The sequence below is a fragment of the Glycine max genome, chromosome 2, assembly GCF_000004515.6.
Source record: "Glycine max cultivar Williams 82 chromosome 2, Glycine_max_v4.0, whole genome shotgun sequence".
Taxonomy (NCBI): Eukaryota; Viridiplantae; Streptophyta; class Magnoliopsida; order Fabales; family Fabaceae; genus Glycine; species Glycine max.
Window position 1 is genome coordinate 43,495,203 of NC_016089.4, and position 18,480 is coordinate 43,513,682.

The 18,480-nt window shown below is 26.3% G+C and overlaps 1 protein-coding gene across 2 annotated transcripts; it reads left to right on the forward strand.

Annotated features, from left to right (window-relative positions):
* The first annotated feature begins 4,666 nt into the window (after window positions 1-4,666).
* On the forward strand, window positions 4,667-7,209 carry LOC100800041 (BAG domain-containing protein). 2 transcript variants are annotated; one of them, NM_001255103.2, is made up of 4 exons: window positions 4,667-5,029; window positions 5,598-5,854; window positions 5,938-6,084; window positions 6,842-7,209. In NM_001255103.2, the coding sequence occupies exons 1-4, from the start codon at window positions 4,822-4,824 to the stop codon at window positions 7,034-7,036; spliced, it is 807 nt and encodes a 268-aa protein (NP_001242032.2). In that variant the 5' UTR covers window positions 4,667-4,821; the 3' UTR covers window positions 7,037-7,209. The 2 variants fall into 2 exon arrangements, with proteins under 2 accessions (NP_001242032.2, XP_025980030.1); XM_026124245.2 differs by having other exon boundaries at window positions 4,683-5,029; window positions 6,786-7,209.
* The last annotated feature ends 11,271 nt before the right edge of the window (window positions 7,210-18,480 follow it).

Sequence of the window (18,480 nt, forward strand, 5' to 3'; positions counted from 1 at the left end):
TCTCTACCACACCATATTAAATTTTTTATGTTCTTTTAGTCAACATTTTGTTCTTTTAGTTGATGATGGCTAGTCGTTCGAATTAATCGTATCACATGGAATATTCAAAAACCATTTACAATTGAATTGCAGATAGGAAGAGAAAAAAAGACAATTAACAGAGGATTGATTGGTATGCTAACATGAAAACTACATGTTTTTGGTTAGATTCATATACTATTGTTTAGGCACTAATATTGTATTAGCTGGTGACTAGTAATTAATTCAATCGGACAAATTACTTGTAAGATTAGTGTTGCCAACACATTTTTTTTAATATTACATATTTTATTAATGATTAAAATTTATTAAAAAAATTAAAATTATGAGTGAAATTCATTAAATAAGAAGTGAGATTTTAAAAAAATATGATTTTTAATAAATTTTAATAAATAGTAAATATTATGTTGAAAATAATATTAAATTAAGGGATTTAGCTTAGTTAATTGAATCATGTACATCTCACATCTGAATTCGATTTCTCTATTAAAAATAGCAATTTTCTTACTTGTCGATGACAATTACCTAATTAACTTTGTGATATTGAAAATGGGAGAGCCTGCCGTAATTTGATAGCGAAGTGTTAAGGAAACTAAGACATTCATCACTAGCATTTTGGAATCTTTGCTGACATAGAAGAAGCAGAATTGCAAATGATTTTGTAATCCTTTTGTTTGTTGTCCATCATTGTTAGCAGACTTTAACTTCATTTTTATTTTGAGGTAAAGATTTCGTCAACTTTTTTTATTGAGGTAAAAGATGTATTTGATTTTAAATATGTCGCAGGTGCTGTATTTTAATTTTTTTTTTTAATATTTTTGTTAGATAATAAGTGATGAAATGGGAGACATTCTCAATTAAGGATGAAAATGAGTCGAGTAACTTGTTAAAGGGTTTTTGACTCGACCTATTTAAAGTTTGTTTATTGTAAAGGTTAAGTTCAAACTTTTTAAAAAAGTCTTTTTAAATAAAAAGGTCAAACCCAAATTATAAAAAATTTGTTAAGCCGACCTATTTAATAATAATAACTATTATTATTATTAATTAAAAAACTATTAAAACGATGATTATCTATACGATGATTATCTATACTTTAATTTATTGGTTTAAAGGTGTATATCTTGAACTATATTTTGTTTGCTAGCTTTATAGCAACTGACAAATTAACGATGATTATCTATACCATTTTTATGGCATTATGAATCACAGGATGAAGTGACATAAGATGCTTAGAGAGTTTGCTTGCATGTGAAAAATTTTAAAAAAGAAAAAGACTCAAGCTAAAAGGATAATGTAACCACATTAATACTTCCAAGGAAAAAGAAGGTTTTGTAAAGATATTTTTAGACAATTTAAATATTTTTGTTTGGCAATATTAGTATAAATAATCTCTAATCCATACATTTTTTAATATTATACTCACTTTTTTTATTTTCTTTTGATATACTTTGTGTTTTAACGGCTTAAATTCAATATGATTTTCTTTATCAATTATTTTTGAATTTGTACATTACTTATATGAAATTTTATAAGTTTCTTTTTTTTAGTTAGTATTTCACCAAGTTTTAAAATAATTAATTGATTAAAGACGTCTTTAAACAAGTTTTTAAATAGGTTCGTAAGCCAAAATCATACTTTTAAGTAAGCGAGTCAAGCCTTAAAAAAAAATCTATGACAGATAATGAGCCAAATTCAAGCCGAGTAAAACTAGACTTGACTCAGATTATTTCCACCCCTACTCCCAATACAATAAAAACTCTCTCAACCACATGCTAGTGTTATCAGCTGAGATCTACTTAGAAAATAATTAATTGATATTGTACAAGCCTCAACGACATACTAATCAAGTGATGGTTGTTATATACAAATTAAAAATAGCTATAGAAAAAAAAATCCAGTTTCAATTGTATCCCTTATTGCTGTACTTCTCAACTCAAACTTGACTATATATATATATATATATATATATATATATATATATATATATATATATATATATATATATATATATATATATATTTTGGTGCAAGCTTGACTAGTATATATGATTACCAAATTCATGTTCGTCAATCCTATTGTTGAATAATAATATTTATGATTTTGATTTAGCATTTAATTAATTAATTTAAAATACACGGGAAACAAGAGTTAAACAAATTACTTTAATTAATTTTCCATGCAACGATTGACCAAATATTTTACCTTAGTAATAAGTAATAACCATTTATAAATATAGATAAAATTAATAAAAAAAATTATCCACAAATTATAATGACTAAATGCATGTGTATAATCCCAATCCAAAGATCTACAATTCTTTTTTCTATCAAAATTGACATACGATTCATATGTATACATAATTATGTGTGTATCAAACTCGAACCCAGTCACCTAATTATTATCAAAAGAAAAAAATTATATATATGCATTATAACTATAACAGATATAAGGTGGGTCTGTGGATGAAAAAGAAACAAATACGTGAGACAAATAGGTAGGGAAAATATTTTTGAAAATAAGAAGAAAAAATCAAAGCATGTTGAAAAAAAACTATATAAATTAGTGAAAAAATAATAGATGCAAATGTGCAGGAAAAGCAACCATGCCATTGAAAGGAAAAATGGATGGAAAAGCCATGTATATAAGAGGGGAAATGATGAAAATGTGCAAAAGAAATAGTGGAAAAATTCTTTATATATGAGGAAAAAATCATGGAAATGTTTCGAAAAAAATAGGAGGAAAAACATATTTAAATAAATAAGAGAAAACTATGACTGTCAAAAAAAGAGAAAACTGTGAAAATGAAAAGTAAAGGAACTGAAAAAAAAAATGAATATATCGAGAAATGGGCTAACAAAATAAGTAAAATGACGGGGGAACCAAGCAAATAGACAAAAAAAAGTTTAAGAAATCAATGAGAATAGATGGGGAAATGGCAAGAAAAATAAGTTACGTAATGAAACTTTAATTATAAGAAATAGAATATAAACAATAATAAAATAACTACAATAAATCATTTTATACAAATAAAAAAAATATTTGTTTTTGTTCTGTTTAATTCATTTTATTTTAAATGACTCATAAAATTAATTAAAAACCATATCAAATGATTATAATCCATCTGGAGAGAGCTACTTTGATAGTATAGTCAATTTGTTCCAAATAGGTCTGTTTCTACTTTTAAAAAATACTCAAATATTTGTCACAAATTGATTGTAAATTAAAACTTATTAGATGGCGAATCAAAATAACTATACACATTAACATTCATATTATGGTCTACTTGTGGAGAAACATTTACTTTGAACTTTGTATCATCATCTTAAACATTGTTGGATAAACATTATTGAATAACTAAGGCTCAAACTCGAGACAGCTTTTTAAGCTGAAATAACCGTATCAATTTTAAGTTGATATAAAATTAGTTTGGTAATAAAGAAAGAAGAAAGGTGGAAGAGATATCGATGGTAGACTCAAATTCTTCTAGTAACAAAAAAAAAATTAACCACTAAAAAAATATATGCTCTCCTAAAACTTTATTGACACATTTATATTAAATAATTTTTATGCATCTTTATCGCATCTTCTGTTTATCTTATTTTTTAAACCTTTTCTGTTTATCATCCTCTCTTTTATTATTATTATTATTATTATTATTATTATTATTATTATTATTATTATTATTATTATTATTATTATTATTATTATAGTAAAAGTTATCATAAGAACCGAGTGAGAATGTGTCATAAGAATGACATTATTAAATTCAAAAAGCTGGGTGACGTTAATAATTCCTTTACGAGTACATGTCTGCATGTGTATGATTTTTCTCCAAAATCTACTTCCATCCACGAAGGCAAATTGGCGTGTAGCAATTATGTTGTCATAGACTCAGAGCAGTCGAATTTTACAGAATGTTCGTCTTAAATAGGCTTAGCAAAAGAAAAAAAAATTGGCGCGGTATTGTACTAATACTAATACTTTGTAGTTAAGTGTTGATTTGAATTAGAAGCAGATCGATCCTGTGTTTTTCCATGTCTCTGTGAGGTCCTATGGGAACACCACCAAAGCTATGATATTCATCTAGAAATAAGGATAATGACTCTAATTAGTACCACATATGTTGAAATGATTCTTGCATGTGTACTAAAACTAGTAGCTTTCACCACCAACCAAACGCGTGAATCAAACTAGTGTGAGATTGATTTAGTTTAACTAGATTAAAAGTCATGAATATGTAGTTGCGTTAAATGTTTGGAGAATGAGTTTTTTCATCCATAGTATTTTTATTCGGCTCAAATAGGATTGCCTCAAGTGAAAGATGTCTATGGTTTAGAAAAAAAAAAAAAAACTTGTAGCTTCAAAGTGTTGATCGAGTTGAATTAGAAGCAGATCCTGTGTTTTTCCATGTCTCTGTCAGGTCCTATGTGAACACCACCAAAGCTATTATTCAACAAGAAATAAATAAGGATAATGACTCTTATTAGTACCACATATGTTGAAATGATTCATGCATGTGTTACTAGGCTGTGTACGGTATAAACTTTTGTACCAAAACACTACTTTTTCTTTCTTGTGTTATAATTGTAACATTGCAAGCGGTGTTTTTGCAAATGACAGTTGGGGGGTCCCTATCCTGAACCACTTTTGTTTGCTTACTCCAGTGTCGTCTTTTGTTATTCTGATACTTTCTCTCTTGCTTCTCTCAGTTAGCTCCACCTTCCTCTTTCTTTATCCTATTGCTATATTTTACCAATTTTAGTTTTACCGTTGTTGTTGGCAATGAAAAAATCATCATCAGCTTCAAAAGGTGCAGCAGCCAATGATGGAGTTATTAAGGGAGGAAGCATAGATTGGGAGCTAAGACCTGGTGGCATGCTTGTTCAGAAGAGACAACCCCTTGATTCCTCTTCTAGTTCCATGATCAAAATCAAGGTCTCTCATGGTTCTTACCACCATGAGGTCACTGTTCCTGCACAATCCACTTTTGGTAAGCTTATTATTATACATTATGCAGGAACATTTAAATTTTGGGGGGGGGTCAATTGTTTCCTCATTTACCTTCTTGGGTTTTTATATGAAAAGGTAACTTTTATTACAATTTATATAGCCTCTTTTGAATTCATCAAAAGTTTACTTTAGAGAGGTTTTATTTTTATCTCGCGTGAAGTATCAAGTGGGAAATTTCTTTTATTAGGTGATGTTGGAATTAGTGCTTCAGGTGTAATAATTCTTGTGGAGAAATTCACATTCACAATTGCTACTAGTCTTGACTCTTGAGAATATTTCATCAATTCCCTTCTTCCCTTTTATGTTTGATCTTTATTTGACATTGACCTTGCTGAAAGCATACGTTTTGGCCAGCAAAATTCATCATTCCCTTTTTGTACTATTATTATTATTATTATTAGTGCACCTTTAATGTTAGGTTGATAAAAGTTGTTACAATTTAGCTTTCATTAATTGGGGTATTTTAGAATAGGCATGTTGTTCAAATAAAAGCACTTTGCTAGATTCTTAAATTGAAGCCTAAGTTCTCTGTTTTGGCTTAATGGAAGGGCATCTAAAAATGGTGCTTACATCCGAGACTGGTCTTGAGCCTAAAGAGCAAAGGTTACTATTTAGAGGGAAAGAGAAAGAGGATGAGGAATGCTTGCATATGGTGGGAGTGAAAGACATGTCTAAGGTTATATTGCTAGAGGATCCAGCCAGCAAAGAGAGAAAGCTTGAGGAGATGCATAAGAGTGAAGATATCTCAAAGGCATGTGAAGCCATCTCCAAAGTCAGAACAGAAGTTGACAAGCTATATCAAAAGGTGCTATTACTTGTCATGGAAATTGAAACACTTGCATTGAAATTTTGAAAATAAGACTAGCAATATTTGATGATGCTTGTTAGGTGGTTGCTTTGGAGACAACTGTTTGTGGTGGTGCTAAGGTTGAAGACAAAGAATTTGCTATCTTGACAGAATTGCTAATGGTTCAATTGCTTAAACTGGATTCCATTGCTGCTGAGGGAGAAGCCAAAGGGCAGAGAAGAGTTGAGGTTAGTGATAACTAAGCAACTTTAGCAATTCTTGTATTAAGCACAATGTATATACAAAAATAATAATAATCAGAAGCTCAACATGTATTTCAATAATAAGAAAAGAGGAAATAGTATATGTAGTGTAAAAATAATTACAAATTATCATGTATTTATTTAATTTTTTAATAATTTTCTTATAGGTCATATCAAATTACCAATCCTAATTTCTGATTGATGAATTGATTGTGTAAAAGTTTTTTTTTTACTTTGATTGTATAAATTTTAACTTCATAATAAAATAAAAGGTTAAATTATTCATTTGGTCCCTATGATTCTTACAGTTCCTATAATTTGAAAGTGATCATTTTAGTTCCTATGATTTACATTTTAATTCTCTTTTAGTTAGTCTCTGTGTAGTTTAAAAATATTCTTTTTAGTCTTTATAGTTTGTATTTTAATTTCCTTTTAGTTCCTATAATTTAAAAATTATAGAAATTAAAAAAATCACTTTCAAACCATAAAAACTAAAAAGATAAGAATCATGAAACTATAGGAATCAAATGAGTAATTTAACCAAAATAAAATAACAAAGTCATTGTTATTATTTTAATAGTATCTTTCAATTAGTTGTGTCTACACACAACATTTTCATACAAGAATAACTCTTTTATTAGTAGGTGATCCAAAAATAGTTCCCACCACTTTCTTATTCAATGCAGATTCCAAATTGATAGTGAAAGGTGCTCACATTTAAGTCCTTGTAAACATAACACAGGTTCGTCGTGTACAGAGTTATGTGGACACAATTGACAACCTGAAGGCAAGAAATTTTGCTGCATTTAGCAATGCTGGTAACAATGCAGTCCCTGTGATTTGGGAGGCCTTGGAATCCGGAGTTGGAAGCTTGAAGTCACCAACTTCATTTCCAACATCTACAGTGATTACTCAAAACTGGGAGCACTTTGAATAAATACAAGTTAATCCTTCCACTTTATTTATAGAAGAGGCTTCTATGATGACACTTGGTTTTTTGTAATGACAAGCTGTTTTTGGTAGGGAAGGGTTATGCTTGTACAAAATTAATACATGTACATGTTACTTCTCTATGTCCAAATAAACACTGATTTTGCCTTGTGTGTTCAATCAATCAATCAATAATAATAATAATAATAATAATAATAATAATAATAATAATAATAATAATAATAATAATAATAATAATAATAATAATAATAATAATAATAATAATAATAATAATAATAATAATAATAATAATAATAATAACTCAAAGTGTTCGTCAATTGGATTTGATCAATTTTTTTAAAAAAACTATTTGATCCAATAATTTAGGTTTTTTTAATTTATCTTTCAATCAATTTTATTCAAAATATTAATTTGATGTTATCTTATTCAATTTAAAGTAGTTTAGATTTGATAGATTTTTAGTTTTAATCTTATTTTTATTTTTTAAAAAATATTAAATAAAGTATATGATATATAATAAAAAATTAAAATATCAAACATTTCATTTATATATCATAATAATAATATAATTTTCTTATTATACCAAAAATAAATTTACACAACTTCATAATTTTATTAATGTATCTTAACTCAAAAAAAGTATCCTTAATTCAATATATTTTATATTATATATAGTATAAGTTATGTGATAATTTCACAAATATATAATAAATAAACATGGGTGATAACGTGACATTATAAAATTATGGATAAATATATGTACATATGTCTAAGTTCGGTTTTGAATTGGTTGCATCAATTTTGAAAATCAAACCCAAAATCTTATTTGATCCAATAAAAAAATCTGATTTTTCAAATTTTTAATCCATTCAATTTTTGATTGTTTGGACCGTTTTTTATTAAATTGGATCGGTTTATAAACAACTCCAATAGTATCTTCATATTAATAAAAAAAATAGTATTTTTTAGAGGAGAAAAATAGTATTTTAACTTCTACAATCCACATGATAAATATTTATTTATATAACTAAAATTTATAATAAATATTTTTAAATATATAAATTATATAATAATTAAAATTTATAATAAAAATATTTTTGATATATAAATTATATTTTAAATTTATGATAAAATATTTATATTGTAATATAAGATTATTTTTAACTATTGATAATTTCTTTAAAAATTATTAAAATTCAATTTAGAAATAAATATAAAAGGAATAAATTATAAGAGACGAGAGGTTAAAAAAAATTCCTAAAAACCCTCCTGTTAAAAAATCTTACAAAAACACTAGCTAAAAAAATTCCTACAAGTATTTTTCTTATTAAAAATAATTATTTTAATTTATATATGGAGAAAAGATGATATGGCACTTTCTCTTTGAGATTACAGAAGCATACAAATTTAAAACATAAAATTGATGCTGGATTTCAGAAGAGTAGTAATTTAGAAAGAACTAGAAATCCAAACCTCTTGCTGAAGTCTAATTCAATCTTTTCGCTTGAGATGTATGCCACTTTTTATGGATAAAAAAATTTGATATAAAAAATAATAACTTTTTCATTTTTATTAATGGATACCAAATTTAGTCCCGGATTCAAACTAATTCGTGAAACGAAACTCCACTGTGAATTCACGTGAGTGCTATAATGGTATGCAGAGAGAACTATGATGACTTTTTTACCCATAAATAAAATTCAAAATTCAAAATTACATAAATAATAGTAAGTTAAAGATTATTTACATAATTGATACAAATTTATGTTGATGTTGAGAAATCAGTTTCTCTCAACTGATTTTTCACTTTTTTTTTTAATTGAGAAATCGGTTTTTGGGGATTTTTTTTTCAATTGCATATTTATTTATTTTGTTTTTTAATTTTTTTTTAATTTTTTAAGAATGCTTGCATTTCCTTTTTAATTCCAATTTTATGCTTTATATATTTAAAAATGTTAATTATAGGAACTGGTTGATTCTTTTTAAAGAAAATTGGAAGTTGTTTTTTTTTTATTATTTTGTTTATATTTATGATGTTTTATCAATCGAATAACAATGTAGTTCCATAAATATAAATTATGGGTTAAATATAAATTTTATTAACAATAAAATAATTTTATTTTTTTATAGAAATATTAAAATATTTTTTAAAAAAATGAAAATCCAGTCTAGATACAATAGTTTTGTTTTTTTTCATTTTATTTTCATTTAAAAACAATTGTGGATGTATTGCTAATTTTGCATGATTGAAGAAGAAGAAAAAATGATAAATTTCATAATCCGCATGAACTAACATGATTAAAGTAAAAAATATAAAAAAAATAACAACAAAATTCCAACGTTAAATTAGAAGTTTAGAGAAAACATAAATATATATGATTAATAAAATGAAAATACAAAGAATTTTTACTCTTGAAAAATGAATAAACAAAAAAATGCATAAAATTAACAACAACATATGTCAAATAATATTTAAAAAATGATAAATATATACAATTTAAAAAAAATGATATAAAATGTATAAAAAAATTAAAAACGCAATTAAGAAACTAATTTTTAGGCAACCGATCTCAAACTCATGTGAAAATAATAATAAAAATGACACCTTTAGAGATCAATTCCGTGGGAACCGATTTCGAAACACACGAAAAAAAGCTGTACAAGTGAAAAAACCGTTCTTATAATGAATCAATTTCTCACTTAACACAATAAAATTTCTCATTTGGGTAAATAAAAATGGGAATGTATTATTTAGGTAATTTTTTAATTTCTTTTTTGTATTTTAGGAGTAAAAAAGTCGAACTATGATATTTTCAATAGTTAAAAAAAATCCATAAACATTTACCTTACGAGTGGACAAAAATAAAAGGAGATAAAATCTTAAAATTTGAATGAAAGGGGAAGAAAAAAAATTATTTTAAAAAAAAATTGTCTTTCCTTTTTTATTTTCTTAAAAAACCAATAAAAATATATTATGTTCCATATTTTTTTTCTTCTCACTATTTTCTTTTAGGTTGGTTTGAAAAAACTTTGTCATGGGAAAACGTTGTAATGAAATGAAACTATGAAAGGGAACATTAAAAAAAAAAAAAAACAAGAAAGAACTATGAAAGTGGAAAGGGACTTTGCACGCCAAAAAAAACAAAAACTATTTTGAACAAACAGTGGGACGTGTTTTTCTTGCCTTTTCTATTCTGTTTTGTTTTCTACGACTTGTGTTCCTTGGAACTTTGTAATTACTGATCAGTTTATGTACGGATCATTTTAAGATTGGGTTTCTTTCAGGGTTTGCATTTTTTTTTATATGGGTTTGTATAAATTTATTAATGACCTTGGTATGTATTGTTAGATTTTTTAAATAATTTTCTTAATAAAATAAATTAAAAAACAAAAGATATATTTTATGAGGAAAAAATTATATAATAATAATATAAAAAGTTTTACATAATCATTTATTAAATGATCGTATAAAATAATCTTACATTATTATTATATAGACATTAAATTCATACTTTATTATTAAGTAACTAATAAATGATAATTAATATTTTATTTTATTAATCAAGAACAAATCAAAGAAATAGAACTCTTAAAAAATATTATAAAAATAAATCATTTAACTCAAGACACCTAATTTATTTATTTATTGGCATTCAAGGGGCCAAAGGCCCAAAAAGAAGAGAAACTACATCAAATTAAGTATGGGAGGTTGCTCTAAAATCACAAAGTCACCCTACATCATAAGCTGAAGATGTAAGAGCATCGCACAAACATTGTCCTCACAAAAAAATTGAACAAATTTAATACGACAGAAGAATTGCATGAGTCTTATAATCTCTTGGATCATACTCCATCCATTTGAGCAACAGCTAAAGAATGTATTTGCACAATTCAGCTATATAAGAAGTAGTTTTACCAATTTTCTTAGCAAAATCTTAAATCCAATCACCTCTTAGAGGTCCACCACAACTAGTCTCTCCCCCGAACCATCAGTATTAACAGCCAACCCTTCCATGCTTTGGAGGCTAAGACACATAATTTCAATAATCTTAAAATTTAAACTATTATAATATAATATAGTATATCAAAATTTAAAAATTTAAATCAAATAAAAAATAAAATCAATTAAATTAAAGTAATAGTGTTTGAAAGTGGGTATTTTAGTCTTTGAGCATTTTGTATCTAGAAAAAAAGTTGAGATAATTTTGTGTCGTCCATTTCACTTGTATCGTCCCATTATTATTTTTTAAAAATCAAACATGAAATAATTCCATTTGTCCTATTCATTACCATGAAATAGCAAATCAAATAGACACTAAATTATAAAAATAGAACACACAAAAAATAAGTTAAATTGTGTTTTATAACTTTTTAGTCTATTTTCTAACAAATCAAAACTTTTGTAGAAAACCTTCCATATTAAAGATGAAAGTTAAAAAAGTTTTCACTATATTATCTCATGGAGTAAGATGATGCAAAAACAATTTTGTTAAAAAATTATTTTCTTTTTCTTAAAAAAAAAAACTTTTTTATAACCGTAGTATAAGAATTCCAAGGAGGTTTTAAGGATGCACAAATAGATTAAAACAGATATTGGAGGTTCAAATCAAACTAAAAAAACAATTCCAAACAAACACTCAAATACTAAGGGGTTAACTTAGTCAAATAACCAATGCCGATGAATAGTTATAAATACTTTAGTATTTAACTTTAATTTTTACAGATAAAAAAATACTCAAATGTTCAACCAAGTAAAGGTATGATCAAAGTTAACCTTGATCATACATTCACGTTTTCTATTTTAATTCAACTCAATATAATAAAATAAGTATAAATAAATCATTGATTCTAATGATACTGAATTTAATTTTCTTAAATAAAGTCTTGATAACAAAAAAGTACATATGATAAAATAAGTGTGATTTTTTTTGTTAGTAAAATACACTTTATTAGTTAAAATTCCCAATTAAAACTTAGGTAAATTTTGGTTATATTTATTTTAATTACGCTAACCTTCCATTAAGTTTAAAAAATTAAATATTCTCTTCAATTTTTTAATTGCATGTAAGGTTGTCATATAATTGGATAACTATTAATAATCAATTCTTGAAGATTAGCATCAAATGTCAACTTGGTTGCCAGTACTCATCAAATTTGGTGTGTATATATATATGGACAACTACTACACATGTAAATTCTTGAGATGTAAAATCTTCTAAAAATTAATTAAGAAAAAAAGTTAACTTCTGATTATTGGAAAACCAAAGGGATTCAAGTCACTTGGACTATTTTAAATAGTTCACATTTGAAGAAGTAGCAACACTAATTAAGAGAACTACATACAATACCTGTACGTATTTATAATCTATTCATCTTAATTAATAGTTTCAACCTCCAGATCCGGTATAAAAATCAATGTTAGATTTTCTACGGTCTTGAAATATAGTATCTGACCAACCTCATCAGTCATCATTGCATAATTCATCAATGAATTGAGATTGAGAAGAACAAAGCAGAAGCATATAGGTTGAGTGAAGTTCAAAGGAAAATGCATGATAACTTCACTTCGTTGCAGCTCATGTCTAATTCCAACCTTAACCCTTCAGCCTTGGCAGGGTTGGATCGATGAAACTGAGATTATGTAATGTCTTTTGTTAATTTGTTTAAGAAATTTTAGAACCTAAAAGTTAAAACAGTTAAGGTCTTAGAAATTGATCTTATAGAGTAATGAGGATGGATTGTTGACATCTTTTGTTGTTATGATTATTATTATTATTATTATGTTTTGGGAGACATGATGGTAATGCAATGGTTTTCTCTTTGGTTGAGATCGAAATGCTCAAACTCAAATTGAAACCAAGTTCATCAAAAGTTAGCCCATCTTAGTTTCTTCGGTCGATTTTGAAATGCTTAAATCCGGCCCTTGTTATTTCCACCCAACGTTCTTGCTTTTTAATCTCAAATTTTGCTTGTAATTTCATACTCCTGACAATAATGTGTTTCTATTTTGCAAAATACACAGTAAAAACATGTTTTCTTTGTCTTAGGGAGGTGTCCTCCATATATAATGAAAACGAAAAAAATGCTCAGAGTACCTTTTCTAATATCTCCTTTTTAGTATTTTATATGGTTGATTGAAATTTATTAAAAATTATCAATTTGTAGAAATTTATTTTTTTATTTAATATTTTTCTCTCTCTATTTAAACTTGGAACTCACAAAAATGATTTTTACTCAATCACAAAGATAGTACTAGAAAAAAGGTATTAAAGAGAATGACATTAGCATTCATAAAAATATATTTCTGTTGTACAAAGTTCATGAAAAAATATGTTATTGTTGTATACGGAGGATGCACCCCTAACATAGCATAAATGCAATTATGTAAAATTTACAAGTAAAAAGAAAAGTTTACAGGCGATAATGACAATGTGGCAGAAGGGGGAGTCCCTCAAATTAAAACCAAATTCATCTAAAAGTTAGACCAATAATAGCCCATCTTAATTTTTGTTTTGGGCCATCTTGGTTTATATTAAAGCTTCATTTTTTCCTTGAGCACTGATCAGGTGTATGAATTTTCCAAATAAATGTCATTATGTTTACACAGCTTTTAATAGTAAAAAGTCACCTCAAATCAATTTCTGCCTTAATAAATCTTCCACGTTACTCTTACAATTAAGACATTTGGAAACCAACCCTTATTATAAGAAAATTTATCTATAGTAATATATGGTATTTCTCTTAAATAATTTTTTTCTTCTAGATATTGTATCATCAATGTTGGAGCACATAGACTACCGGATCCAACAGTCTCAATTCACGCAAAGACATAAATTTTATTGTTTTGTATTTCTGGGAGAACCTTAATTTATTCTGTTTCTTAGTGCCAGTGGTTAAGGACTAAGTAGTTAACATTTTCGTTGATTGATCAAGTCCTTTTCATAACGGATGAATTCCAAATATTTTATTTATTATAAATAAATAAAAACATTTTTATTAATGGATTGAATTAATTGCTATTATAATTTCAATGTATAAATAAAATATCCAAATTCGACGACGAAAACTATATTTTTATTTTCTTTGCATAATCCGCCATTTTCTCTCTATTTTTCTTTTTCTTAATATTCTTTTTAGTTACAAAGTTTGAAGTCTCTTCATATTTAACTTTGATTAGATCATTCATTTTTTCCTTATGTTATAAAAGCAAATTCTTTGTTTTCTTTCACTTTTTCTTTTTCTTTCTTTTACTGCTCATTTTCCTCTTATTATTGTTTTCTTTAATTACAAAGACTGAAGTCTTTCCTTATTCAACTTCATTTGGGTCGTTCCTCTTTTTCCTGATTTATAAAATCAAATACTTTATTTTTTTCACTATACTCTCTCAACCACAATTTATCTTAAGAAAACTTTTTCTAAAAATTCTTTTCTCTTTTTTTTTTTTTATCTTTGCTCTTCTTTCTCTTATTATTTTTTTCCTTAGTCACAAAATTTGAAGTCTCCCCATATTCATCATATATTATTAGTAACATTTTAAAAAATGTCACCAAAAGATATCACGCTATGCTATAGTGTAACAATTTTTTATGAAAGATTTTAAAAATTAAATCAAATGATGCCAACATAATTATGGAAATTATGATAAAGGATATGTTTAATAAAATTAGTTAGAAGATGAGAAAATTAATTGGTAATTGAAAGTTGAAAAACTAACTTATTAAATTATAAATATGTGATAAAATAAACTATTAAAATAGCTGAAAAATATAAAATGACAAAAAAATAATAAAATCACAATTTATTTAAAAATGTAAGAAGAAAAATAAATAAATATATAGAAAATAAAAGTGAAATAAAATATAAAAAATTAGAAACTATTATTTTAAAAAATATCATTTTAAGTAGTGTTTTGAAAAATATTAAAAGTTACTTAAAAAAACTTGTTTAAGAATCAATTCAACTAGTAAAAAATAATAAAATTACTGAAATGTGTTGAAAAATATAATAAAAATACTTTTTCCTTTTATTTTAAATTTTTTTGATTCGCTGCATTTATACACTAGTAGTTACTTTACATTCAATACCTTCTATAGATAATACTAATGGAAAATAGTTACAATAGAGATTTAAAGATTTTTTTAATTAAATATCACCGACAATTTTGTACACCATACCACTGGGAATAATACGTTTTTTATATTATGTTATACTAAGTGGCTTACACACTATTAAAAAATTAAAAAATAAAACATGAATCTTGAGGGCTCAAATTTAATAAATATATTAGAAACATAGAACCCTTCATTGTTTGAAGTGTTACCACAATAGTGGTGGATTTTGTTCGGCCACCACGTTGCTTGACCAAGTAAGCAACATTAAGTTTCCTAGTGCGGTTGTGTTAGATTTTATACGGCCATGATCTGGTCTAAAAAAAGTTTAAAATTTTCCCGTATTCAACTTCACCTGAATTGTTCATCTTTCCCAGTCTTATAAAGATAAACGTTTTATTTCCTTTTTCTTTCATCTCTCAACCACAATTTTTCTTGAAGAAACTTTTCAATAAGGATGTGGATTGGATGAGAAAATTTAAAATTCAGAAAAATTTTAAATTTTAAGAATTTTAAATACTTCAATTGAAATTTTTTTATTTTCAAAATTTTGTGTTTGGATAAAAAAAATTAAAATTGTGAGGGTGAAAAAAAAATGAATGCAAAGAGAAGAAAATATATGATTGGTGTGCTTCCAAAGAAAAGAATATTGATGTGACATGAAAAGTCGCAGGGGGTCGGAACACGACGATGTACACCATCATACCTGACCATAACATTTAGTTAACGGCGCAAGGTATGGCCCATACCCTTCGCATCGACGAGCACCTCCACCACGTGATAGGCAGCGACAACTACTCCCCTGATTGACAGGTGCAATTCTACGTGTCTCCCTACGCCCGCACCCGATCGATGTTTCCCGAACTCAGACGATTTTTGAATAAGAAGATCATTGGCGTGAGGGAAGAGTCTTGAGTTCTAGAATAAGATTTTGAAAACTTTCAAGTAAAAGAGAGGATGAAGGTTATAAAGAAAATACACAAACATTTTGAAAGGTTCTTCTATTAAGAAGAAAATTTCAATTTCTCGCCTTTTAGAAGGGAATTAAAATTCCATATTTTTAATTGTTTAAAATTTTGTTTTAAAATTTCAAAAATTTAAATTCTTCATAAAAAAACATCCAAACAATAAATTTTAGATTAAATAAATTTAAATTCTCTGATCAATTACTTTTCTCAATTAACATCTGTCCAGACACACTCTAAATTATTTTCACTCTCTTTTCTTTGACTTTCCTCATGATCTCATCTCTCGTCCTAAATAAACTTTTCAAAATATTTAATTCCATCATTTCATTATCTATCAAACCCTTTGTTGTAAACCACTATTTTAGTATACAAAACCACTATTTTAGTATACAAAACTATCTAATGTTGTAACATCAGTTTCTCAGACTAATTAAGAAAATTTTAATTAAGTTCTTGAATGCATAATTCGTCAATCATTTTAACATTGAAATTGTTGTGAGTTTGGGATCACAGTCCTTTGGATTTAGCTCTTCTAGTAAGACATTTTTTATTATATAAAACTCAAGACTTAAAAGAGAAATTAAACATATATATTTTACTTTTTAATATCTATATAGGATTTAATAATACTTTTTTCCTCCAAAAATTTGTTATAAATTGCTTTGTTTAGCGTTCTGATGGTTTGCGGTAGGATCAAATTGGCAAGGCATTATACACACAATAGTTTCTCGTATATATGTGTTATTATTTGATATCATTTTTAAGCCTAAACTCTCTTTGAATTCCTTTATTTGAAATGTATTAATATATATATATATATATATATATATATATATATATATATATAGAGAGAGAGAGAGAGAGAGAGAGAGAGAGAGAAATATTATGTTCTCCTGCTTCATTTACATTTTAGTCTCATGTTTCACTGGAAAATAAGATTTTGGGGAGATTTATGGTGTTATGTATTGACTTTTGAGGATCTACTTATAAAATTTTGAAATTATGATAAATTTATTAATTTTTTAAATAACTACTTAAAGGATCATATTAATAATTGATTATGTAAAAAAATTTAATTGCCAGTATATAAGAGTTAAATTCATATATTTATAACTCCTTATTTTATACACTTACCCATAGCAATGCTTTAGATTAGATACATCATCAACGTTAAAAATTCCCCTCATATCATCACATCTTGCAAATATAAATTGTGCAAAAAATTAATGTACTATCATTTTGAGAACTTACCCGAAATATACCGCACACAAGACTTATGTTTAGTGCCGCACGTTTTTTTGTCTATTAATATGAAATCAGAACCAAGTATAATAACCAATATGAAGCATTGGCACTTGCATAGACTTGAGGAATCGCTTTCCAAAAGCCAGTTTGAGTCATTTCGCACAAGTTGGATAAGTATGCGTTGTGGGACAGCACAATAGAGTGAGAACATGCTTCAATGGTGTCACATGGTGATTGTAGGGACACGATCCTTATTCTTGTCCTTTTGCTATTCACGATGAGCCTTGTTCCTTTGACATCAACTCCAATTTGTGTTGATGTGCAGAAATTATTCTTTTGCATGTACATCTAATTATTGACGCAATTATGTTTGTAGAAGTGCCACTTTACGTGGTTCACCATGATTCAAAATGACACTTTTGAAATTTAACCCAGAATTCATCTGTGTTTGCTCTAATATTTTTTAAAAATCAATATTTTCTTAGATCGGTTTTAAACAATAAAATATGATGAATTAACCCGTTTCGTTTAAAATTGTTTTTTTAAAAAAACTTTTAAAACAATGTTGTTTTGATTTTAAAAAATATTATAATTTATGATATTTTTATCATTAATTTATATATATTATATAATTTTTTAATATTATTAGGATGTTATATTTAAAAAAACATTTTATTAAAATTCATTCGATCCCAATTAAATCATTAACCCTTAAATTAGTCACTTCACTATATGAACATTGTTCAAAAGTATAAACAAAATTATAAAAATGAATTGGTAGATCTAATTGCGTTCTGGGTCCCCAATAATTAGCTCCATGACCATTGTTCATTGGCTAGAACGTCGAGATTTTATTTGTTTTTAGCACTTTATTTAGAGATGGTCAAGCATATCCAGGCAAGTTCACGTGTTGTGGAGACGTCGTGGATTCTTTAAATCGGTGTTGCACGTATTGTTATATTTTAGTATTAAGCTTAAATGGATCGTTTACTTTACATGAAAATATAAAAAGAATTGTTAGTGAGTTTATCTTTAAATTATTTAATAAACTCAACATGCATTTCTATTAAATAATAAATTTTATTTAAAATAATAATAATGATAAAGTA

Coding starts and splice junctions, on each gene's coding strand:
- LOC100800041 (NM_001255103.2), top strand. CDS start 4,822: ATGAAAAAATCATCATCAGCTTCAAAAGGTGCAGCAGCCAATGATGGA. Junction 5,855..5,937: donor TTGACAAGCTATATCAAAAG/GTGCTATTACTT, acceptor GATGCTTGTTAG/GTGGTTGCTTTGGAGACAAC. Junction 6,085..6,841: donor AAGGGCAGAGAAGAGTTGAG/GTTAGTGATAAC, acceptor AACATAACACAG/GTTCGTCGTGTACAGAGTTA.